This window comes from Melospiza georgiana, chromosome 6 (genome assembly GCF_028018845.1).
Source record: "Melospiza georgiana isolate bMelGeo1 chromosome 6, bMelGeo1.pri, whole genome shotgun sequence".
NCBI lineage: Eukaryota > Metazoa > Chordata > Aves > Passeriformes > Passerellidae > Melospiza > Melospiza georgiana.
Window position 1 is genome coordinate 37094285 of NC_080435.1, and position 26463 is coordinate 37120747.

At 34.8% G+C, this 26463-nt stretch overlaps 1 protein-coding gene across 1 annotated transcript in view; it reads left to right on the plus strand.

Annotated features, from left to right (window-relative positions):
* SCFD1 (sec1 family domain containing 1) overlaps nt 1-26463 on the plus strand; it is a 50892-nt gene that overhangs the window by 12994 nt on the left and 11435 nt on the right. Inside the window, exons 8-20 of the mRNA XM_058025875.1 lie at nt 1135-1190; nt 2152-2237; nt 3967-4066; nt 7222-7361; nt 8401-8491; nt 8847-8920; nt 9470-9551; nt 16410-16506; nt 19750-19820; nt 20742-20821; nt 21367-21429; nt 22388-22463; nt 24638-24691. Coding sequence (XP_057881858.1) covers nt 1135-1190; nt 2152-2237; nt 3967-4066; nt 7222-7361; nt 8401-8491; nt 8847-8920; nt 9470-9551; nt 16410-16506; nt 19750-19820; nt 20742-20821; nt 21367-21429; nt 22388-22463; nt 24638-24691 — 1070 coding nt within the window. The remainder of the gene's footprint in view (nt 1-1134; nt 1191-2151; nt 2238-3966; nt 4067-7221; nt 7362-8400; nt 8492-8846; nt 8921-9469; nt 9552-16409; nt 16507-19749; nt 19821-20741; nt 20822-21366; nt 21430-22387; nt 22464-24637; nt 24692-26463) is intronic.

The window sequence follows — 26463 nt, forward strand, 5'->3', positions numbered from 1 at the left end:
ATTTCATATAGAAAATTAAAAGCAGAATTAGATCTGTGACCAAAATCTCAATCATTCACAGGGTGGGATAATGATCTTGCTCAAATATCACTGCTTTCTATCACTCAAATATCTTGCTTTATATCACTGCAAAGTACAATAAAGGTTGGCCTTCATGGGAGTTGAGTCTTAGTCTTCAGTACCAATGGGAGGAGAATACTGAAATGCAAGGGTTTGGATGCTAGGTTCTAACAAAATTCTAGTTTGCAATGAAGATAGTAGTGCTTTGAGTTTGGATTTGTCATTCTCCAAGAAAAAACCAATCCCCTAAACACCACAGAGTTAGAAGAAAAAAATTCCTCACACAAACCCTGCAAAGATCTAACTGAAATAACTTCCTAACGGAATAGGAAGATAAATTAAGTTTACTTATTTTATTGTGAGTTTCCTTGATGGTTAGCTGATACATTTTTCATAGTGATGACATTTAACTTAAATTGTAACTGAAATTGGTCCATCTGAGATAGCTTTCCTACAAGGGGAGCTGGGGATTGCCATGGGGCAGTCTCTTCAAGAGAGATTCCCTTGGACCCATTCAGTTCTTTCAAATGTTAGTGTGATACAAATTAATGTCTTTTCCTCAGTCACTTAAAATCTGTGGTTTTGGAATTTTCATATTTGTATAGATAAGTGAGAAACTGTAGCTAAATGTTTTGAAACCTGAAAGCCACTGGAAAATGTGCTTTTGAAAATAGCATTACCATAGATAGATAGTTCTGGACATAGCAGTGAGTAGTAATGGATACATTGTGGTGGTATAATACTTATTATTGTGTACAAGGGACTTCTAATCTTTTGAAAAGAACTTCTAATGCATCTGCATGAGATAGTTTGTCCCCTCCAACAGTGGATGAGCTTTCTTTCTAATATCTACTCTATTTCTCATAAATTGTTATATGGGGTATTCACTTCTGTAAAACTTTATTTAATATTTCTATATAGTATTTTTCATTTCATAGAAAAAGACTGCAAGAGAAAAGTTTAATGTAAGTTTGTATTTAATCTCAGAATGTTAGTTAAAGTTGTTTATAAAAAGTAATGTAATACAGAATCTGAAATGGCAATGCATGTAGAAGTCAATGTATCTTTCATTAGGCGCTATACCTATAATCAGATGCTCAAGAGGAACTGCAGCTGAAATGGTGGCAGTGGTAAGAACTGTTTTTCTAAGCACCTATCATTGCTTTACAACCTTCCAAACATCACTTTCACTTTCCTCAGTACTAGACAGAGATCTAGTGTCATTGTATCCTTCTCCTTGTGAAGGAAATAAAACTGGAAAAGAGGTACATTCACTTTCCTTTCTGATTCCAGTTCCACAGAACTTCTGTAGAAACTGTAATGTTAGGGAATCAGATAATGGGAAACTTAAATATAAATAATTATTCCTAATCTAGAGTTTATCAAGATTTTCTAATATGTGTTATAATTAAGCTGCATCTACAACTTTAAAAGTGGCTGTTGGACCTGTGTTCCTCTGTGTGTATCAGTAAGAAATGTTTATCTATCTTACTGGGAAACCCTGCAAGTACAAGACATTTTTAGTATAGCAAATTAAACTGACATTGAACTTGATCATCAAATAGGAATGGAATGACCAAACTAAATCACAATTAACAACCTCTACAGAACTGTCTTCATTAAGAGTCACTGGGGTTCATTTCTTCCATCTTCTTTGCATTTTCTTTGTCAGTGAAATGGTAATACTGATTAAAGCATGCAGTGTGCATGCACTCATATTGAGGATAATCTCACTTTTATGAAACAATTGTATGGTAGTGTCTGCCAGCCCAATTTGCTGCTTCTTTTGTCGTTCCCTCTTGATGCTTCCTACTGGTGTTTTTCACTTGCATGTTTAGGGAATGGGTGCTAATTGGAATGGGATTAGTAGACATAAAGGAAACATCTTCAGTGTAGTCCTGGACATAGATAGAAATGCTGGAGGGACAAAATTGATGTAAGATTTCTTTATTTCCCGTGTACACTAGTCTTCTGCATTTAAGACATTTATAAGCTACAAAAACAGCACAATACATCTTTTAATGTTGATCATGTAAAGAGGTTAGGAAACCATTGGTTTGTTAAAAGTGGCTTTGTTTTTTCCATCCTCAGAAACTGGATAAGAAGCTCAGAGAGAATCTAAGAGATGCCAGAAACAGTCTTTTTACAGGTGATACACTTGGAGCTGGCCAATTCAGGTATTGTGTTAGTCATTTTATTTTTCACATTTCAGTTGTCTGGGTAAATCACCACTGTACAGAAAACTGTAATTACAAGAATTTGGTTCAAATTCTATATTAATAGAATTTACATACTTTCAAGGGAGTTCTCCAATCCCACAGCATAACCCATTTAAAAACTTCTATAACTATTAAGAGTATGGCCCTAGCACAGTAAGTCAGAAGTTATGTTATGAACCAGTTAATTTTGTTTAGCCTCTAAACCCAGCAGGAGCCAAACTTCTGTAAATACACTCTGTTTACAGGGCTATGAAATGCAGTTGGATGTCTGAACATAGCTCTGAAGTCCTCAAAAAGAGAGACAGACCCATCTTCTTGCTTGTGAACACTACTACCAGTTTAGTTATATCAAAAGCAAGTGTTTCCCAGCTGATCCCTGTCTTGATCAGAGGACACTGCTTGAGGACTACCACCTGGATAATTAAGGTCTGTTAAGCCATGACCATTTGAGTCCTTTGTGGATGCTTGTAAGCATCTGATAATGTGTTCTCAGTAGCATCCCTGTACACTGTTGCCTCCAGACAGGTGAATACTCCACAGGTTTCCTTAGGAAGGTGTGTTATGAGAGCCTCTGTTCATGAAAAGGAGGAGAGGTATTGGCAAGACCATAGCTGAAGGAAACTTACAGTCTGCTAACTGAGTATAAAACAGTCATCATACTTTTATCTCAAATTAAAATCAAGGCTTGGATAAAAGGCACAAAAACATCAACATTGGCAAAAGGAATGAGATTGAAAGGAGAGAGAATAGTTGTGAAATACCAGTTTCTTCATTTTCATGGGAACTGCATTGTAAGCACTGCTTTTCCTTCAGAGGCATGGCTTGTGTTCCTGATAGTGTAGCATCATTGCCCTCAAAATTAAAATGCAAGATAAAGCAAACACAGGAAATTTTAACCAGTTGAATGGCTTCAGATCTTTACTTTAGTTTTTCAGAATCAGCTAAGGCTTTTGAGATTATACATTTAAGTGAATATACTTACTGCAAGGAAATCCAGAGCATGGAATTTAAATGCTTTTTCTCTGTTCAAAGGCACTTCAACTGCATGTTGTAGGGATTATGTGCTTAAGAGAAATGGTTATTATAATGTTCTGTCAGCTCACAGTCTTCCTGTCTTCACTATAAGCTTTTCATGTAGCCATAGCCCAAGACCTTTAGGCATGACTGCATTTTTTACAATTTTTACAAAATTGGGTATTGATGGAATTACCACAGTGCATCTCAGAAGTTCATAATTTACTTTTGTATGGACTTTATATACAAGCAAAGAGCAAAATGAAATTAGAAACCCTTGGAAGTGAGATTCTATATTTGAGGATCATAATGGGGATTAAGGTCAAATAGTACCCACTGAAACAGTTTTTTGGAACTCAAACATATATCCACACAAAGATGTGGATAGGTTAGTTAATACCTAAAAAGTCAGTGTTTCAACTTCTGCTCAATATTTTTATATTGGTAATTTCACTAAGTATAAAATAATCTCTTTATCATTACTGAGATTTGATTAATGGAATTTATCATAGTGATCAGCCCCAGTTATTTTTGGGAAGGCTGGAGGAGCTCAGCAGTAGGCAGTTTTGCTTTTATCTTGAAGTAGATATGTAAGTGGCTGATATCACTCAGGATGTTAGTGGGGTGCTTTAACCATGTTTAAAGAAGTACTAACACAGTGTCATCTTTTCAGCTTCCAAAGGCCCTTATTAGTCCTTGTTGACAGAAACATAGATTTAGCAACTCCTCTACATCATACTTGGACATACCAAGCTTTAGTGCATGATGTTCTGGTAAGGATAAATCTGATTTTGTTACCAAAACTATTTTTTCACTCAGTTTATTGTTAAAACTTATTATCAGATTCTCTCTTAATCCAAAATCTGTTTTGTCTGTTTTATTGTTTTAATAAAGAATAACTTGAAAGATTTTTCTCTAGAAGGTTTATTTAGCAATAATTTCTCAAATACTTTAAAAGTTGAAATCTTGGTATCATCAGAAGATAGCAAATTCAGCAATCCCGGCTTTTTTTTCAGTTGCTCATGATCTGTAGGTTATGTGATATCCAAACTCCATTTAGTGCAATTCAATTTTGAAAAAGAAATGCTTTTTATGTGTTTTTAAACCAGTTTTGATTTTAGTTTGAACTTCTGAAAATACTGTTTCCTGTTTTTCTCCACAAGGTGGTGTAGGTGTTCAGTGCAGAGTGGTGTACAGTCCTACTGAAAGGAATCTAAAACAGATTTTTTAAGTTTTTTTTTTAAATTTAGATAACCTTAAGCTGCCTTTATTTCCTCAGATTTATTTTATAAAACCAATAGTAGAAATGTACTTGAATGATAGCTCATTCTGTTTACCTCCGATTTGTGCATTTTGTATATAGATGTGGAGTAAATAATTAAAAAACAAGAATAAGAATTAGTATCTGAAGCTTTTTTATGTGCTGAGAGTTACTGTGAAAATAATTTCAATATCTGTCTTTGGGAATTATTTAGATTTATTATTGAGACTGCTATAGGCATACATGAAATATGCACATATGTGTTGATATACAGAGTTGATGGTGAACTGTATAGTAATCCATAGTGTCCAGAAACTTGTGTTGCTATGATGAAAATATTTCAGCACTAATACAATGTTTTAGGGTACTTGTAAATTTTATTTTATGTAATTAATTCATTATCACAAATCCTGTCCTATTAAACTTAAGAGTGCTTTCTGCAAATAACAATTTTTGGCCTAGTTTCTTTGGGAAAGGGGTGTCTGGAAAAACCACAGTTTGCACCAGGTTTTCTCCAGTAAGTGTTGAACCGGCTAGAGACTTGCAGATAGAAGTAGTGAATTTCTACAAGTTTCTTTTTAAATTAGTGTTGGGTGCCCTCAAGCATGAGTTGGGATAGGACTTCAGTTCATCAAGATGCAGTGATCAAAGATGTACTGGAAGCTGAGGACAGCTAGTGCTACAAATCTGGTGGGATATTGGAGTAACCCTGGAAGACTTACTCAGTGATATTGGATCTCTACTGCATCAGTAGAGTTCTGTAGTTTCTCTGGACTAACCTGTTAAATGTTGTATCTTAAAAGTGCACAGATTAGGGATTTTTTTCATGAAATTGTAACCAAGGGGTCTGTCGTTCCATGACAAGGGCAAAAGTTTTATTTCAAAACTAGTCAAGTTACCTTGAAGGCAAGCTTGCCAAACTCTTCACATACTGAGCATAATATTCCATGAAATAACTGCAGTAGTCTTTTAAGACACCATAAATTGTAACCATGAAATTGTTACCAAGATGTTGATTATGTAAACTATGCTTTCAAACAAACTGAGTTTTGTTTAAGGTCTCAGTTACAATAGTCCAGGAATGCTGTGCAGTGTTGAACTACCCAGGCACGAAGTTGAGTACTGCGTCCATTGAGATCATAACCATGCTGTTTCTACACAGAAACATGCTTACATGAAGGGATTTGTATTTATGAATAAAAATCCTTTCATCAGTGGATACAGAAAAATAGGTAGAGGCATGGTTAGAAAGCCTTATAAGGGCAAAATGGGGGGTTGAAAAGAAGAACACTAATCAAGAAGAATTATTTTAGGAAAACTTGTAAATGCCAAAACTAACTTGAAAACGCAGGTCACTGGTGAGTTAAAATGATCCAAAACATGTATCTCCATTAAAAATTGTAGCTAAATATAATTTGGCTATAATTATAAAATTATAAATTATAAAATTAATGTTTTTCTCTTCAAGTTTTTATCAAATATGTGTCCTTGAAATGTACTATTTTTTGCTGAAACATAAAACACCTCTTGTAAGATGAGGTTTGTGCTCATCAACTCTATGTGTTTCCTTTGAGTAGCTACTTGGTTCTGTTTCTATTCTGGTATGGATCATTTGAAGTATTTAAGTCCCTGCCAGGGTTTAACTAGAAACATTTTAAAGCTTTATTTGACAGTTTCACTCACAGGGATCCATTTCTGTATACTTTAATGAAACTAATAAAGTGATGTTTTATTTCTGGAAAAAATACCTATTCTAAAAGGTTCATAACAGTTTCTGTGTAGTTGAAGATTTCACTCTATCATTATTTCTCAAGCAAAGAGCACCTTTGAAGTTTTAAGTGTCCTTGAAAAGAGCTAGGACAAAGTCAGCAAGTGGAATACTTGTTAATACTCTTTGTTGAAAACCAGAGAGAATAGGTAAGCTTCAGAAAATGCAGGGCAGTCTTTGGCAGTGGGGGAAAGAACCAGAAGACCCACAGGGAGCAGTTGGTGATGTGAGCAGAATTGTGTCCTCTAGCAAAGCAATGTAGTTACTATGTTCATGCATCTGTGGAAGAAGAAAAACTATATGGAAAAACAGCAGCTTTGTTGCAAAGTTTTGCTTTATCATGGATTCACTATTTTACTAGTGCTCAAAAAATTAGGGAAAGAGCTGTGAAGGTGTGGCTAAGTAGTCCTCTTAGTGAGTAATCCTGTTGCTGTTGTCATCAGCTTCTTGGCAGCTTTGATACATACCTTGTAGCTATGTAAGTGAACAGATTTAGAAACACTTTTTGTCTGCAACATAGATACTTATTACTTCTAAGTTTTGGGGAGTTGCTAGAGCACAGTCCTTGCTAAATAATTCATTTTCTATGCAGAAAACTGTTCAAAGTTCAGTGTCAGAAGAGTGCTTGCATATGAGATAGTCTTTGCATAACATTCATTGCCTTGTTTACTATTGAACTGATCACAGTTCAGTAACTGTGAATAATTTTAGAGTCCTTGTATTGCTGTTGTTATTATCTAGTTAACTAGTAAACTATTTCCTGCCTTCTTATGAAGTTCTGATAAATAGCTGTGTTAATATTTTTTAGGAAATATTCTAGAAAATATTTTGTTGAGTATAAAAGACTGAATAAACAATTAAATTGTCAAATATTTACATAAGATTCTTCTTTATTGTAGGATTTCCATTTGAATAGAGTTAACTTGGAAGAATCAGCAGGAACAGAAAGCACTCCAGCAGGTGCAAGACCTAAGAAAAAAAATAAGAAGTCCTATGATTTAACTACATCTGATAAATTCTGGCAAAAGCATAAGGGCAGGTAAGCTGTAAAGGTATACAGTTTATATTAATTTAGTCAATATAAAATCTAAGTATTCTTCATATATGACAGTTCTGTTTTAAGCTTCTTTGAAAATCTTTTCTAGCTTGGGGGCCTTTCTTTCTAAGCTGTGTTGGGTCTGGCTGAGATGAACTTCATTCCCCACAGCAGCCCTCACAGTGCTGTGCTTTGCATTGGTGGCTGGAAAGATGTCAATAACACACCAGTGTTTTGGCTACTGCTGGGCAGTGCTCCCACAGCATCAGCACTGTCTCCCCAACATTCCTCCCCACCAGCAGGCTGAGGGTGGGCAAGGTCTTCAGAGGGGGCATAGCCAGGACAGCTCACCCAAAGTGACCAAAGAGATACTCCATACCTTTCCATACCATACTGTACCATCCATTCCATTCCACTGTTCAGCAGTAAAAGCCAAGAGAAAGGAGAAGTGTGCAGTGTTCAATGGGATTTTTTTAAAATGTTTTTCTTCTGGAGCAACTGCTCTGCCTACCAAAGCTCTGCTTCCTGGGAAATGGCGAGACATCATCTGTTGATGGGAAATAGAGAATAAAACCTTTCATTTTCCTTTGCTTTGACACATAAGCTTTCCTTTTTTCAACCACCTGTATCTTGACCCATGACTTTGGGGTTTTTCCACCTTGCTTTCTCCCCTGTCTTGCTGAGGAGAGAAGTGATAGAGTCACTTGGTGAGCAACTGGCATGCAACCAGGGTCAAACCACCACATAAGGAATGATTTTTGCCAGTATTCATTGTCCATGATAATTTTCTGTTATTTCTCAAATTGTTCTTACCAAAACTACATAAAATTATTGAAAGCAGTGAATATATCTTAGAAAGTTAAAGTAAACCTACAGTAAAAAAGTTAAAGTAAACCTCCATTATATCAAGATGTCATTATTTTGACTGATTTGATTCTGCTGCGTGATTTATGTATTGTTATTTCCAAAAAGGTTTTTATTGTCTGGTTCTAGTATTTCAGTTTGTTGATTTAACTGAGCTTAATGCAGACTATTGCATTAGTCCTTTTCCAGAGGTGGCTGAGTCTGTTCAGCAAGAACTGGAATCTTACAGAGCCCAAGAAGATGAAGTCAAAAGACTTAAAAGTATCATGGTAAGTTTTATCACCTGTATGTGTTTTATGTAATAAAACACATAATAGGGCTTGTAGAGATAACACCCCACCCGTGTCATCCCATGGACAAAAATTTACATTGCATGCTGAATTTTAGGCATGATATGATCTTAAAAGTAGGACTGTAAGTACCATATTTCATGAGAAGTTTCCATTTCTTGTTCATTGGTGTTGCAATTATATAACTTCCATACTAACTGAAAAACCCAATCCAGACATTAATACCATTATGATAAAATAGATTCTAAATATACTGACTTTATCTGCATGCGTGATATTTGTATTTATTATGACTATTTTTATTCCTCTTTTCAAACCCTTCCTCAAAACCCAGGGTATTGAAGGGGAGGATGAAGGAGCAATAAGTATGCTTTCAGATAATACAGCTAAGCTAACTTCAGCTGTCAGGTAAGTAGTCAATAATACATTATTGTTGTTTAGTTATCTGTGAACCATTTTTAATTTTTTTTTGTTATTGTACTTTTAGTGTTCTTTGAAATAAATATCTTTAAATGGAGGCTGTTCAGCTCTACAATATTTTAAAATGCTTTATAATTCTGATAAAGTTAAATGCAAGTGTCCTAAACCAGTTCTTGTGTACGTAACTTCCACAATATGTTTGACTTTGGAGTCTTTTCTCAGCAAAGACAAGTAATCTAAGTGCATCATAGATTTGCTTGCACTCTTTCACCAAAATCCCCAACCTCTGCATTCTTTCATTTAAAAAAATTAGTGAAATCCCCTTCTTCAGGTGTCATTATGAGATCATTACATCAATATGTTGTCATTTTTTAGTTCTAACCCTATTCTGTAATTTTAGATTTTAATAGCTTTTAAAGGTCCTTTCCAACCCAGATTGTTCTATTATTTCATAAATGTTTTAGTGCCTACTGTATATAGTGCACAATTCCATTAACAGTGCAAATCAGCAGGTTAGTTTGTATTTATTCTCTTCAGCTCTCTTCCAGAACTTCTGGAAAAGAAGAGGCTCATTGATCTTCATACAAATGTTGCAACAGCCGTTTTGGAGCACATAAAGGTACAATTGCTCTCTAACTTAAGTTTTCTGTCAGTAGTACTCCTTAACTTCAGGGATATATTTGAGGCAGTGAAGATAAAAAAATGAGCCTTCTCAATGGTACTACTCTTTCAGAATTCACTGTGTAGCATTACTTAGTGTTGAAGGGGGAGAGAGAATGAATTCTGAATGCCTCTGCATGGAAAGCAAAGAACACCACTTATTTTCTTATCAGAATTTACTAGTATAGTCTTTTTTTTTTAATGGTGGCCACAAGTGTTGGGTTGAAGTGTTTAAAAAAATAAGTTTATGAGGGTAGCGTTTTGTTTATTTTAGAGATGTATCATGGCAATTCATGACTTCGGTCTAAGCAATCTTCTGTTCTGTATGTGTTTGTCAGAAGGGCACTGTTGACTGCTCACCAGCAAAACTGATACCCAGAGATGTGGCAATAATGATGCAACTTACTGAAGTGGTCTTTCCAGCAGGGTCTGTGTTAGATGTCTTGTGCATAATTTAAGAACTTCACAAGGGAGTTTGTCTTTCCTGTTTTAAGTCTGCTGCCTTTGTCAGAGACCTTGCAGAGGGATTCATGTCAAGTGAAGGCCCTGGTTACTGCCAGGATAACTTGGAAAATGGATTTGTTTTCACAGCAAGAAAACAGAAATTGTAGATGAGGCTTTCAGAAACACTGAAATTCTTTTCAGTTTTGGAAGGTGTTTCAAACACCAAGTCTCACTGAAAATCAGTAGTTAGATAGTTTTACCCCAAGCTACTTAAAATTCTTGGAAGGCAATGTGTTTTGAAGCTAGCTATAACATTTGTAAAGAATGTAAGATCTGTCCTCAGTTATTATTGCTACTGGTTTTTTTAAGTACTCCATATGAATAAAGGATTAATTCTGCAATTAAATTGATAAATTCATTTACAAATTTATAAAGTTGGAGAAGAGGTAAGTGCCTGCACTTAGGTCATTACTGTAGGGGCTACTATATGGGCTTTTACACTATTAGATATGTCAATTTTCATATCTGACAATTTAAAAGCAGTACTTTAATACCACTGAAAAAAATTGAAGTCAACAATATTAATATTTTGATCCCTTGACTCTAAATTCACTTTTCCAGGAAAGATACTGGCATGATAATGGCAGGCCTAGAGCAGTAGTATTCTATATATGATTTGTTGGTTGGAAAACAAGTTTCAGAGCAAGATGTAGAATGGCAGTAACATCAGTTTGGCTTTCCAGTATCCTATTGGCAGTGAGCTGGAGTCAGATGCATTAAATGATAGCAACACACTTGATTACCTAGAGGTGGAAGGAACTGCCTTGTCTGGGCATTCAACCAGCCCTTGGCTTGCTGCTCTGATAGGGAAGATGCTATTAGGGAGCGCCCTAGGAGGGGTGGTCCATTCCTCCACCATTCTTAATTCTGGTACTGCAAAGTGCTCAGGCTCTTTACCTTCCTGTTGTATAAATGTCAAAGAAAATTGTGAGACAAATGGCCATGCAGTTTCTTCAATATATTGCTATGTACATCTCCATCATCTTTTCTCTTGGTTTAAAAAGCATCAGTTCATCTCCAGATATTTAGGAAACTGTCTTAAAATAATGCAGATGGACGCATTTTTTCTATTGGAATTTGCTTATAGTAAAGCTTTTTAACTGAATCAACGTAAAGTTTATTCCAGCTGCTTTCTCCTGACCATTTTCTCCTCTCTTTTCACCCTCCAGTGGTATAAAAAGTATCTTTCAATCTTGACTTGTGGAATTTTAGACAGGACATTATGCTACCTAATGGATTCCTCAAAAATACTCTCAAAAAGGACAGTGTCTCATCCAGTACTTTTAAAAGAAATTCTGATGAGACATTGACTCTGTGAATAAGAGGATTTATACACAGTTACATAATGAAACCAGATTAGGATAAGGCTGATTCTTTTTTGCAAGTAAGTAAGTGCTAAGGTCATGAGGAGCTAGTGGGGCGCCATGCTCTTCTTCAGGTTACTGTATTTTCACTTCTAAAATAATCAAGAAATGCATTCATAATTTAAAATAGACTATTTGCATTATCCATTATGGGATTTTACTATATTAGTTATTTGAGCATTTTTCTTCCCTATATATATAAGGTTCTATGCAAAGAATGCAAAAAGACCTGCTTTGGATATACTAAATGAACAAAATTTTTCTTGTGGTTATACTTTAATGTTCAGTTTACAGCTGCTTTCCACATTCTCTTGGATCATTTTCTAAGACACAGCAAGAGGAAACCAGAAATTAATCACATACTTACGGGTCCTGGCAGTTTTTTGGCTTAAGATTTAGTGAAATAATGGAAAGTATGCATCACTTTTTCATGAAGCTAACCATCAAGTATTTATTGTCAGTGCTTAGAACAAATGCATCCTTGTTTCGCATTTATTGGTTTTTTTCTCTGCTGAAGCTGGTGACTGAAGGTCTGGACCCAACAGATAACAGATTTAGAGCTAGAGTTGCCTATGTAGCTGCTTTAAAGTTTCAAGTAATGCATATCTTTGCATGTCATTATAATATTAGTAGAATTACTGATGTATGTTAAATCATAAATATAAAAAGATGCACACATATACTTTTGTAAAATGATGGTTGGGGGGTAGATTAGATAATCTCTTGCTAGAATTCTACAGATGTGAATTTAAGTGGCAGATTTTTATATGTATTGTTAAATTATATGTATAAATTTATATGTATTATTAAATTACTTGTATTTGGCTTAGGTTATTTTTAAAATTCCTACATGGTTTTATTATGTATCTCTATTTCTGCTTGATCTCAAGGTTTGATACTTTGAATGATCTCTTAATTGGGATCCCCTTAATTGGGATTGACAGTAGCCTTTCAACTTTTCAAATTCATATTTTTAAAGGAATTCCACTATTTGAAGTACTCTGTTTTAAATAAGGTTACATTTTGGTCTTACACATACCATGAAATGGTATGTGTTTGTGAAATATGTACGTCATAGTGGACCAGGCTGTTTTCTGTAGTTCAGAACTGATAATTCATTAACCTTCTAGTAACAACAGCTTTTTCTGAGCTCAGTTACAGTGATCATTCTGTGCAGTTCAGTGAAAAGGAATTGGCTGTGTCAGCCGCTCCCAGCCTTCTTGCAGAGTTTCTCTTCCTCTCCATAGCAGCCCACTGTGATTACCTGACCAGCCTCCCTCATTCTGGAGGCAGTTATTTCTGGTCTTTCTCTGTCAGCATCTTTAAAAAGGACCTCAGATAGTTTCTTAGAAAATGTCTTCTTCTTCTGCATATTCTCTCTCTCTAAAATTAAGAACTTTTGTAGTGTAAAGAGGATAGAAGAGCTTCCAGCAAGTCTCTACAAAAATTACCCTCTAAGAGATTTTAATGGGTCCTGCCTCCACTTACTTGCTTTAAAAAGAATTGTGTTCATTTTGGAGTACAGTGCTCAAGTAGACTTTCCCATGCACTTCAGTAATTTTCCCTAAAATAAGTTTTGGCTTACAAACAGCCTATTTCTAAAGACGATAAGTTGAAAACTTCCACAAATATATTTTTTTTAAAAAGCAAGCTGAAGTGTGGCACTTTAACTGCAGTGTAGGATCCTGTTTCTGAAAGGGCAGCCAGAAAGGTCTCTTGAATGAGATTGGTGTGGAACAAGATGTCATAACAGAAAGTCAAGAGCAGGAGGCAGAAAAGGAATAACTGTAAAAGCAAATGCATCTTTATTTTATTATTTTCTATTATTATTGATTTTTTTCACATTGCTTGCCAGTTTGGCACCATAAGAACATATTCTTTGCTGTGTTTTTTATTGAATCTACAGGATTGTTTAGCTCCTATTCCCCAGCTTTTCCTCTTGGCATGCCTGTGAGTTTGCCATTGAGTGAGCAAAATTGCACTTTTTTAAATTAAATGGGACATCTGCTTCTTATCAGCACCTCTTAGACAAGTTGGCTCTTCGAGAACTGTCTCATTGATGTGGCATATCTGGGATATCTATCAAAAGGTAACTAGTAGTGTTTAAGGCTATTCAGTAACCATATGAAATTTGATTAGGTGTCCATCCAATTCCTAGCAAACCAGTATAAGAAAAATATTGCCCTAATTAGATCTTTGATAGTAACTTTCATTAGTTATCTAATGAAGAAGCAGCTGAATAGGCTTACCACATTGATCCATCCCTTTAGTTTATCACATCAGATAGAGTCTCAAAAGTTTTACGTTGCTGCTTATCTCTGATGTCCCTATTGTGGATAGAAAAAAATAGTGGATAGGAAAAAAAACGTGGACCTGAAGTTTTGGGATTTTCAGTTGGGGGATTTTCCCCCAAAGAGTGCTGAGTTCACACTTCAGAAGTAATTCTGCAAAATTTTTGAAGAGAGAGAGGGCACATGTATCATTAATGTTTCAGTTTAGGCTCAAAGTATAGCCCTTATATGCAAGCAGTGAATTTTCTTTGCTGCTGCTAATCTGTTTTGTTCAGCAGCCATAGTCAAACAGCCATAAAGTTGCACGTGGCTGAGAAGAATTTTACCTATCCTGTGCTCCAAGTAAGTTAACAATTGTCAATCTGTTCTTAAAATTGAAATTGATGTTTGAATTACGAAATTTTATTTAGAAGTTGATCTGTAAACAAATACAGAGAATCTTTTTATGTTGTACATTTTTACATGCCATCTGAATAAATTTCTCGTAAACAGATCACCAGCTAAGATAATATGGGCTTTGCCAAATTCAACAGTAATATATTTAACTTTATAAGATCAAGTTTCCACATTTCAAGACAATCCCTTTTTTATTGGATGCCTTTTGTCAGGGAAAAATATTTTAAACTTAAAAACATTGAATTTAGCCTCACATAACAAGATACTAATGTAGATGAAATACAAAGAGCAAGTGAATGTAATGGAAATACTTAAAAATTTGTATAAGTTTCTTTGCAATTGCTTTATGCCTATAGAGAGGTTTAAGGAAACTGTAACGCAGAAAATCTCCAGGGTGCTCTAGAGTTGAGGTCTCACATGGTTTACCAGATACAAATTGCATGTGATGTAAGGTCTTGGAAAAAGGCTGGTAGCTGGGTTCTAGTCAGACTTCCTACTGCTCTTTTAACATAAACTCAAGGGAAATATAGCTTGAAAGAAGCTCTAGTTCTTTTTTTTCCCCTCATTTCATGCATCTTCTATGTTGTCATAGTCATAGAAGACATTCTTCTGCCCCTAAAAGTAGCAGGGGTCATCTCTGAGTGCTCTTCATGGTAATTTACTTTATAAGCTATAATTGCAAGCATCCACAAAAACTTTAAATTAAGTTGTTGCTTTGCAAGTAAATGCTCTTCTCAAGGAGTTCAGTAAGTGGCAACTGAGAAATTGAAGCTTTGTATAGCTACCTGCATCATAAGCTAATCACCATATGCTTTCAATATAAAAATATTCTTGTAATTCATATCTTTTTTACTTTGCTTTCTCTTCTCTAGCTCTTTTTTTGAGGAACTTACAGTACTCAGAAGGTGAAATATCCTGATAGCCTTACACTAGAGAAATACTTTTTTTTTTTAGAGAGGTGGTAAAATAACTTTTTTGAAATTAAATTCTTATTTGTGATCTCAGGAATAATTTTAGTAGAATTCAGAAATATGTGAAAACCAGACTTCTAAAGTTTTTATGTCCTGTCATTAGAACTACTACTGCACTGAATAAAATATGCCATAGCAATTTTAAATGCTTTGGCATTATCAGGCAAAATTTCTCAAATCATTTAATCCAAGAAAAGCAAGGTGACTCTTGCTCTCTCTGGCAATATCATTTCAGTCTCACAGCAGCAATGGTGTGGACCTGATACACTTCCAAAGCAGCAAGAGGGAGATCCACTCTGCCAATCTCCTGTTGGAGCCAATACATGGCTGAATGTGTTCAAACATCAGGTTTTAGTTAGTTACCAGATACTAAGGTTTTGTAAGCTGAGTAGCTCTAACATTGGTTGTGATGCTACATTTTAATGTTCAAACACACATAATGATCTGCATTGTGAAGGAATGTTTTAAAATAAGTTCTGGAGTGCATTTTTCTATTTTTAGCTTGTAAGATCGTGATCAATAAGTGCAAAGCTTGTCTGTTTGTGCAGATTTGCTGCAATGCAGTCATTACTTGCATGGCCATGTGATGTCTTCCATAAAGCTTTTGCCTCAATAATTTTGTGTAGTCCCTGTGCCATCCTCCCCAAAAAGGATTTTCACAACGTCTAGATGTGTCATTGTATAATGAGAGACTTCTTTTCCAGTGTCAACAAGATAATCTAATTATAAACTTCTCCATCTTTGGTGTGAGTGAATTATGGCAAGCCTTTGATCTGAGGTAGAATTTCTGTACCAGCCCAAGGTGGCAGCTGCCAACGTTTCTTCAGGATGATGCCTTAATGTATAAAGGAATTTCCCATATTTATCTGCATTGAATAATTGTCTTGTGGCCTGGGAGCCTGGAGGTTCAGAATAAACTGGACATAATATTCACTTGATCATTATTTTTTCCTTTTACAACATAGCAATGTGTATGATGGCATGTAGTTTTCAGCTGTGGCAAAGCCATAGTTGAAAACAAAGCTTCTCTTCCAGTTCAATATTCACAGCAGACACCCCTTGCTTAACTTGCTTTTTCACTTTTTAATATGATAATTAAATACACATCAACTTTCTGAGAGTTAATAAAAACATATTATAATACAAGCATTAGTTACTTTTACTGATAATGTATTTAAAAATAAAATTTTCAAAACTGTATTTTTAACTTAAACTGCATCCTTCTTAAAAGAGACAATAAATATTCTTTCACAATTTTAAGATGTTAACCCTAACACTTACTCTTAAACAGAGTCGAAAGCTGGATGTGTATTTTGAGTATGAGGAAAAAATAATGAGCAAATCCACTCTGGATAAATCTCTTCTGGACATGATTTCTGACCCAGATGGTGAGTACTTTAAATCTGAACTTGGTATAAAATTTGTCAAGCTATCCAATAAATCTATACCTGCTTGGATTTCAGGGTTGGTAAAGAGCAACCTGTGCAAGATTTGTAACGAAAGCAGCTTTTGATTGATTTTCAGTAGCAGTCTAGAGAGTTTAATGCTTCAGTTGAGTAATATCCAAAATATTAGCTACTTCTGCAGCTCTACTAAAATCCTATCCTAACCACTTATTTTTGAAGGTCAATATATTTTATTTTTTGTGCTTTTGCAGTATTTAGTAGTCCAGCATGGCATTCTGTGAACAACAGTAATTCTTTGAAATCCTCCTGCATGTTTTATAACATATACATACCTCACGAGCACAATGAAAACATCATAGAATTTGACCAGATCAAGGGACTGTAATGTAGGTAGCTCCTGCTTGTGTGAGGAAAGAGATGAATGGGACAGGTGGAGAGAGGAGACACAAGGTGTAAATTGGCCAGTTCACTGGACTCACCTGAAGCTTTGCATGTGTTGATTCAGCTGTGCCATGTCTGTTTTGACCATGTAAGAGCACGAGCAATGCATCCCAGCTTCTGTGTCAGAGAGGGATCAGACATATCAGAGCATTGCACCCCAGGGGTGCTCGGGTTCTCTGTTAGCAGGAGTCACTGGGGGTCTTCCTCTGAAAGGCTGACCCAAATGACTTCTCAGCTTTTTGTACTATTTCAGCATCAATTCTTCTTCCAATCTGTCACAGCCTGATGTGTGTCAAAACACTCTGACAGATTTCAGTATGATCTGATACCAGCTGGCTGGAAGAAAATAACGTGCAGAGCAAAACTTAAATTAGGATCTCTGACTTGTCTGCAAACTGGCAATTATGTTGGCAAACCTCAAGCATTTAGAGACCCAGGGTTCCTGCTTTTTTTCCAGTGTGCTTTTCAAGAAAACGTTTTGTTACTGCATGATTATGTGTGTAGTCTTACAGCTACATACTGAGCTTAATGCCTGCTTGGAGTTTGTATAATGATTCATATTTGTAGAAAGAGTATATATACATCCTGCTGACAATCTGCAAAAATCTTTTAATAGTGTCCATGCTGTATAGTCAAAGGGCAGTAGGAGAAATAGTGCACAGTTGGTAGAAATCTGAGCTAAAATTTTAAAGATCTCATAATAGGTCAAGTCTAGAAACTAATAAGCTTTCAGAAAATCTAATGTCAGACATCAGTCTGTAATTCAGTACATACATTCATTTTTTATTTGAAGCTAATAAGAATATGTATAATCTGTACTTTTATTAAGCATCAATACAATTACTTCTTACTTGAATCCACATTTTTATGCCTTTTTAAAGTTCAGTGTAGATCAAATTGTTTTCCAAGCCTGATGTTTCTTACCAACATTCCTACTGGCAAGGTTCCTGGGTTTTATACAAGAGAAAGATTAGATTCATAAGCTAGAGTTTTTATTCATAGGCTAAGTATTCATAAACTAGGTTTTCACAGTATTATGTTGGCATTTTATATTCATTGTCTAGGTTTAAGTTTATGTAAGAAAAAGATTTGAGTTAAACCATGGTGATTATTTCCAGGCATGCAGTCTTGTTAAACTGTCCAGCCTCATATTGTGTGATTGACTGAGAAATACCATCGAAAAACATTTTTAAGGAATAATACATCAAGTCTTTCTGTGCTTCTGGTGGATTTTTTATTGGCATAATGTGTGGGGATATTTGTCTTGTGGACAATGGGATCTGCAGAGCTCTTGATGAAAGCACTTAGATGTGAGCACTTAACAGCTGCAGGCTTCAGCCTCCATTTGTTACTGTGTTGTGTTCATCTACCACTCTGTTGGCTCTTACCAGCTGCCTCCCACTTTAGTGGGTGTTACCATACCCTGGAGTAGGGATAAAATGGAAGCTAGGGGCTGCCTGCTGATTTTTCAACTGAGTATAAAAGTGGTCCATTCTAGTTGTGCCAAGTTAGGTTTTCTTCAGAATGTTGAGCAGTTTGCCTCTCTGTGTTGTCACAGATCGTAGTCTAGAAAAAAGTAGTGAATATTTGACAGGCAATTGACCTGAGTCTTACAGCTGTTTATCGCAGCTTTTTTTGCCCAAGTGAATTCCAGGTGGATCTGTACCTTGAAAGCTGGCTTCTGGTATTGATAATACAAAGTTTCTTCAGTTCTTGGTCTTCTAACTTATGGTATTTGGTAAAGGTTAGTAAAACCTACTTTGAGAAGATTGTACCAAGTCATAAATGCTCATTATGACAGTGCTTACTCTTAACTTCTGCCAGACTAAATATATGCTCACTTATAAATAAAAGTTGCAGATTAGGTCAGATGGTCTCCTGCTGACATAATCCACATTCCATAGTAGGGGAAAACAGCCCAAAACAAACAATACAGAAAAAGAAAAACAGGAAAAAAAGTCATTTTCTTACCCACAAGTACAAGAAAGTGCAGTCTTCTAAAATACTGTACTGAAAGTATCAGGCTTTTATAATGAATTTTAATTTGAAATGTTTGTTTTGAGAAGTTGTTCTTCTGAAAACTTCATTTGAAACTATTGTTTTCACTCACAGTGATTCTCATCTAGAAAAATAAAAAATATAGTCTTCAAAATCTGATGTAACAATTTATGGTCTTAGTAATGGCTACATCAACCTTTTGATCTCTAGAGATTAATTTTGATTTTATATGAATAATGCTTCCCAAGAATGGGAAGTGTTTTTCTCCAACAAAAGAGGATTTAGGAGGTCAAATCCTTTCTGAAGGCAAGTTGGAAGTTCAGGGTTTTTTTCCTGACCAGAGGTTCATAAAAGTGCTTTTGCAGTCCTCAGAATACGTATTTCAGTACAGTGAACCATAGAGCTGTGTAAGCAAGTGGTAAAGCTAAAACATAATATGCTGTGGCTTTTACTTCTATGATTTTTCTTTAGTCTGCTTTTTCATGGACCTACTTCCAGATAACATTTGCAATCTCCACATAAAATAAGTCATAATTTCTCTACACAATTTATTTAGTATGTTATTTGAAGAATAATATTTACTACAGACAAAAGGGGGAAGTGTAAAACTTGCAGAAAGAATAAGCACATCTAACCCAACTCTTAATAAAATTGTCTGCCATTATACACATGCTTATCAATAACATTTATTGTCATATACATATGTATGGCTGCTGAAGAGCAGTTAATGTAGTAGCATAGTTACAATTGTAGTTTATAATTCTTTTTTTTTCTTTCTTTCTGCAGCAGGAACTCCTGAAGACAAAATGCGATTATTTCTCATCTATTACATAAGCTCAGCTCAGGCACCTTCAGAGGTACCTATGTTCTTTACAGCTTCCAACACCAGATTCTACCACAAAGGATTTTCATTTCAGCACTAAGCAGATATTTCTGTGTCTTTGCAAAGGGAAGTATGAAATGCTCAGGAAATTCTAAAACTTTATTAAGACAAAAATTATAAGACAAAATAAATTTTGTCTTATTGCCAGGAAATCTGCTCACAAAGCTTTAGCCACCATTACAAAGAATATGAATGACTGGTAAGAAGGAATATTACATTGTGATATATTTAGATCAGAGTTACTGCAAGACACAACTTAGCATGCTTTCTATTACTCTGCTTCACTACTCAAAGAAGTAGGTAAAGCAAAACAAAAATATGACTCATTTCACTTCATACATTCAAGAATGATTGAGTCAGTTGACTAGCAGGAGAATGAAGGAGAAATGCATCTGCCAATATCTGAGTAATTCAGGAAACAATTTCTTAATATTTCTTTTGAACTTAGGATGATTGATTTCAAGGAAAATTCTTATACTATAGAAACATTATCTGATGCAAAAAATGTTTTGGTTAGGCAAATAAAAAGTATTAATGTATATTTGTATTAATGTATATTAGCTCCTCTTTGTTTATTTTTTACTGTTTTGACATTGTATAGAAACCAGCATTCTGTTGGTGCTAGTACAAATATTGTTCCATATCTGAAAGTGCACAGGATTTAATTCCACAAATACTGTTCATTTTAATGGGATCTGCTCATGGCAAATTTAATTTCAAGTTGCATTTCCGTACTTGGTAGGAAATGGGGTTAAGATTAATAATAACTTTTTAAGTTGGGCCAATGCTATAACTTTGCACTACTTACTTAATATTTAGATAAGGATATCTTGTCTTTGTACGTGGAGTTAAGAGTAGCTTCAACCTTTTGTAATTCTCCACTTTATGATTTCAGATTGACTTGGAGCAGTATAAAAAAGCATTGATGGATGCAGGTTGTAATCTCGCTCCTTTGAGCTACATAAAACAATGGAAGTAAGTAAATTCTTTTTTCTTCTGTATGAGGCTAACTGGTTAATATAGAACCTAGCATTGTATTCAGGAATTATGTGTTATTTCTCTTAAATTGTAAATTATCCTTAAATGTTCATTTGGTGTAAGTTTTTACTGTTACTATTCTGGTAATACATGCAAATCTTAATTTAAAACTAAGCTCCAGTAGTGGCAGAACACTATAGAACATGACATGCCCTTAATGATCCAGGATAGAAACAACTTCCTGAATTAATTGAAAAGTTGTGCTAGTTCAGACCTCAAAGGTTTTTTTAGTTCGTACCAGGGAGTCATGTTGGATATCAGTTATTGTAGTTTTACATGGTATTTAAATGAAATACTTGTCTTTAACTATAGAATCTAATTCCTATTGTATTTGTAGGCAAGAGGGATGCATATAATAAATAGTTACTTCCTGAAAGAGTTCAAAATGCAGAAGTTTTTTCACTTTCAGATGACTAGAGTGGAACATTCTACAGAAGTATGTGCCTTAGATAAATATTTGATTTCTATCCCTGCTTTCACAGAGCTTTCACTAAGATGGCTTCAGCTCCAACCAGCTATGGAAACGCTACACCTAAACCTTTGGGGTATGCTTTTGATTAATTTTTTGTAAGCCTTTGGGTTCTTTTATCCTATTTTAGTAGTGTTGAAAGTGTGGTTAGCATTCTACAAGGCCCAGAACAAAACATCTCCCTATTTGTAAAATTTTTAAGTTACAGACAATTACAAGCACTCATCTACCCTTAACAGCATAGTACACGAAGAGAGGAAAATAAAAGGATCTGGGACTAAATTCACAAACTGTCTTAATACAGTGCTCTCTGCACCTGCACATTAAATGAACTCTCACAGGAGAGGAATTCAGCAGCAGGAACTGGATCTGTGACAGCTATCACTTTGAGCCCTAAGTAGTCAGTGGCAGAAGATAAAAACAGCCCTGTATATTCAAAATCATTTCTCTCTTGGGTTTGGAGACTGTCAGGGGTGCAAGGACACTTTGGAATGTCCTGGACTGGGTATCTGACTTGTTGAAAGGTGTAGTTATTTATTTCAAGACACAAGGAAAAAAATTACTGTGCTGAAGTTACATATATGCAGTAAGGATATAGGAGTAGGATCTTCCCATTCTTCAGAGGATTTCAGTCCTCATTTCCAGCTTTACTTTCAGGAATGGCCTGTCAGTGTTGTAAGGAATCTTGGCATAGTATGGTTAGAGAGGATTCTGGTGCTGTTTCTCTTGGGAAAATGCTCTTTGGGTTGTTGAACATGCTCAGCCTCTCTGTTAAGCCTGGTCATTGGGTGTAGAATAAACTGTTCAGTGGATTAAATCCAAAGCTCCCATTGATAGGTGAGGATCTGTCTGGTAGATTACAAGTGTATTCCCATACATGTGATTGCCATGTGATTTGAAGAATATATTTTATGACAAACTGAATTACTTGGTAATTAGGTCCTATTGATTTCATTGGGAATTGGATGTCAGTATAAAGCTTAAGCATACAAATTAAAAAGAACTCATACATCATCTTCATTTTGTTTTTTCAGTCTGTTTTCACGTGTTATGAATACAGGATCACAGTTTGTAATGGAAGGAGTGAAGAACTTGGTACTGAAGCAACAAGTAAGTTTAAAAAATAATTAGAAAGTCTATCATGAGTACTGTGAACATTTGCAAAAACAAATTTCAGTACCTTTGTCATATTAATAAAAATTCATTGTGCAGTGAAAAAAGTAAACATAAATCTCTGCTTATGGATAGATCTTGTAACTTCCTTTGTAACTTTGTAACTTCCAGATTTCAAATAAGTAAGGAATTTTCTTTGAAGACCTCTTTGTAGCAATTAAGACTGATTTCAGCATTATAAAAAAAACAGCTGTGGAATACTCAAAGTAGACTAGCCCTTCATAAATAAAAAAATATAATTATCTGTATCTTTACCTAGAATTACATGCATTAAGTTAATCTATTTCAGAGTGATTAAAAGGCTGAAAGTGTTAGTTCTCTGTTTACTTACAATTCAAAGCATTTCTTTTTTCCCATGTGAGTGTCATGTACAGCAACTATAATCTTGTAATGTGCATGAAAATACAAATATGTTTATAATGACGTGACCACCTTCAAATATTCACTTAACTTTGTAAAATATTTCTGAGCATAACTTGCATGAAATATACATCCTCCCGAAGAAAACAAACAACAACAACAGCACAAAAAAAATAAACTGGTTGTATAACTTGTAGCTGGAATGTTGAATTGTGGTTCCCAGAAACCTCCTTCTCTACAGAGGATACATTATTTTCCCAATATGTAATTTCATCAGATGGCAATAAATAAATATTTGTTTACGGTTTAAAATCTTAATTCTGTAGTATTTTCACATCAAGATTTCTGAAAAAAAAGATCATTCATCATATTATAATTCAGTTGAACAGTCAGAATTCAAATTAGAAATACAACGTATTAGAACTAAATAAAATGAAATCTTAACTAAAGGTTTATCCTTTTGACCTACTTAATCATATCATTGTCATTGTTTGTTTATTCAGCCTGTTATACACATAATTTATACATGAAAGGTATCAGCTATCACAGAAAAGTTTAAAATTGGGGTCTCAGGTTTGTAGGGCAGTTAATGAAGCTAATTCTGCAGGAATTTCACTATGACTAGAATGATAAGCTGCATTGCAGAGTTACAACTGAGTGGTATATCATGATATATTATTGAGGAAAATTTAAATATGCAGCTTGCCTGTGTGTTATATTTTATAGAGAATTCTTCAGATAAACCGTTACTTATAATAATAGAAAACAAGTATAGTCTCCAGGAGACTTCCTCCTCTCCTTGCAGTAAACATTTTGTAATTTCTTTAAATGTGTGGCTTTAAAGAGTTAATATTATTCTGTACAAAATGGCTTGCCTTGTTTTGCCTTCTGAGGGAGCAAAAAGCCAATTTGCTTTGTTTTCAGGATGTGCCTTTCTGGCTTTTAATTTCTTCTCCAGGTATTTTAGGCTAGCAAGATGAGAAGCCTTTCTTCCTCATATTTGTAAGGCTAATGTAGGTTTGTGGTATTTCTGTTAAAGTTAACTTTTTATTTTTCCTTCAGTAATTCAGGGATTCACATCAATTTTCCAGTGTAATATGTAGCTCATCCTTTGGAATGTCCTCTTTTGATACATTCTGTCAACAAGACTCATTTCCAATCTTGTTGCTATGTAAACTCACCCTCAGTTTATTATAACTGAAGTAGTTTAACTCTTTAATATTCTGATCTTTTTTCCAGCTGACATTTCCTGTGTTAAACAAGGAACAGTAATCTTGAATTTCACCTCAGTTTATTCCTTTGCAGGTCATCCAAAAATTTGTTGCCAGGGTTGCTTTTTTTACCCATTTCTTTGACAACATTAGTTCTTTTTTAGAATCACACAATTATCAGCATCAGCTTTAAAATTCTTTCCTTAACTGCAACGTTTTTTTTAATAAGAATTCATATTTGATCACATCTGCATGTGTTGGTAATACCTAAATACAGCTGTGTTCCTATCTTCACACCTTTTTTGCACTTTATGTCTTATCTTTATCCCCCAGCCATATGCTCCTCAGATGTTTGCATGTTTTTACAGAAAAGTAATTTAGGTGATAATAAATAAGCTTAACCTTAACAAAGCATAAGAGGAAACTGTTTAAAATAGTATTTCAGATGCTCTGTAAACTCTTCCATAAGTAATGATGTGCCTGGGAGTAGTTCTTAGTAAGCTTTTCAACATTCCATCAGTTTCACATTATGTTTTACAGAATCTGCCAGTCACACGTATTTTGGACAACCTTATGGAGATGAAGTCAAACCCTGTGAGTACAATTGCCTTCTTACAGAGAGAGGTGGAGCAAATGAAATCTTGAGGCTGTGATATGTCATATGCTAAGGCTAATTTTTTTCATGGTAGAAAAATCTAATCATGCTGTATTTCAAGAATAGCACCATTTTCATAACTATTTAGTAAGACCTCTTTCATTTTAGTAGTCTAAACAATGGCAATTTACCGTGTCTTATTGGAACTAATATTTTTTAGATTTTTCCTATTCTGAGCTTCTATTACACTTGTGTTGTACTAAGCTTCTGTTGCTCCTAAATTTCTACATTAAGCGTAGACTAAAATTTTCTTTGCATCAAAGTGTTTGTTTGTTAAAAGAGCACAATTTCAGAAGTGAAATATTTAGAGAGAGTTGTATTAGGAAAAATTACATCTCCCACATCTTTAAACTTTGCTATGTAGAGGAAAATATTTTACTACTGATTCAGTCATTCTTCTTACAAGCAGAGGTCATTTTTGTCAGAAAATTCCTCTTCTTGCCTTGTTTCTGTGAAAATTTACTCAGATATTTTAAATTTAATTGTTAAAAATCTTTTAATTGCTTGTGTGTTAGCTACGCAGTCAAGGCATTTGCTAGAACTTACAACTAAAAGTAGGCCTGGTTAGTAGATTCAAAACATTCTTCTTAGTCCACTTTCACCTGCATGTATTAATCGTATGTACAGAGAGAAAAATAATGGTAAAATATGAAAATTATCAACGTGCAAGTAATCCTTTCTTTTCTTAAACTGTACTTCATAGATGATATATGTTGTGATTCTTAGCTAATCTAAGATAATTTGCTTTCTCTTAACAAAGAAAGGAGCTGACACTGTTTCCAGAGTTACTGGATTGTTGTTCCTGTTTGAAGGACTTGGAAAGGATGTACAGGGCCAACTTCATTTAGTCAACCAGCAGAGGTCACCCAGAACACTTACCATAGAAAGCTGAAATTAAAACTATAGAGAACTTACAAGAAGGTGAAAAATTAAACCAATTTTTTTTTTTAAATAAACACTAGCTTCTTTAGGCTACAAGTTTAGGAGTTGATTGAGAAAAGTTTACAAGTCATATGAGGTTTCTTTTCTGACTTGATTTTTTCACATTTACTTAGTAGAAAACAGCTACCAGCACTTTGATAATTTAGATCTTCTCATTTAAAAAATCAGCATTTAGGCCAATCTGTCAGTCAGCAGCTTCCTGCTCCACTGCCATGGCAGAGACTGATACTCATGGCACAAAACAGGGAGTCCCACTTTTCCAGTCATAGGAGACCAGGCAATCCCTAAAGGCTGATTCTCCTAACCTGCAGGAAAACTGACAGCGAGTTTGGAGTAAGTTTCAGCTCAAGGAAGCAAGCCAGAGAGTCATTGTGGAATGTGTTTAGACTTGCTGTACTATCAACAGAAGTGAAATTGTATCTGGAAAAGGTCAATGTGTGGAAATACACCATTGTGGCTTCTGTTCATCTTCTGATGTGTGGGATCATTTTCTATTTCCCAGAATAGAAAAGTATTACACTGCAGGCAAAACACAAAGGGAAAGGAAAAAAGTTCAAGATTTTATTTTTTTACAACACAGAAAAAAGTCTCCTTTATAATTGAAGAAATCGTATTAACCACAGTAATCCGTGTATGAAATGTACATACCGATAAAAGGTGTAATGCAAAATTAGAGCAAATTATTGAGAAGTAATTATATACAATGAATGTAAATAATTTATTTTCTAGATATTAACAGCAACAATAAAGGAAATATATGGAATGTGCA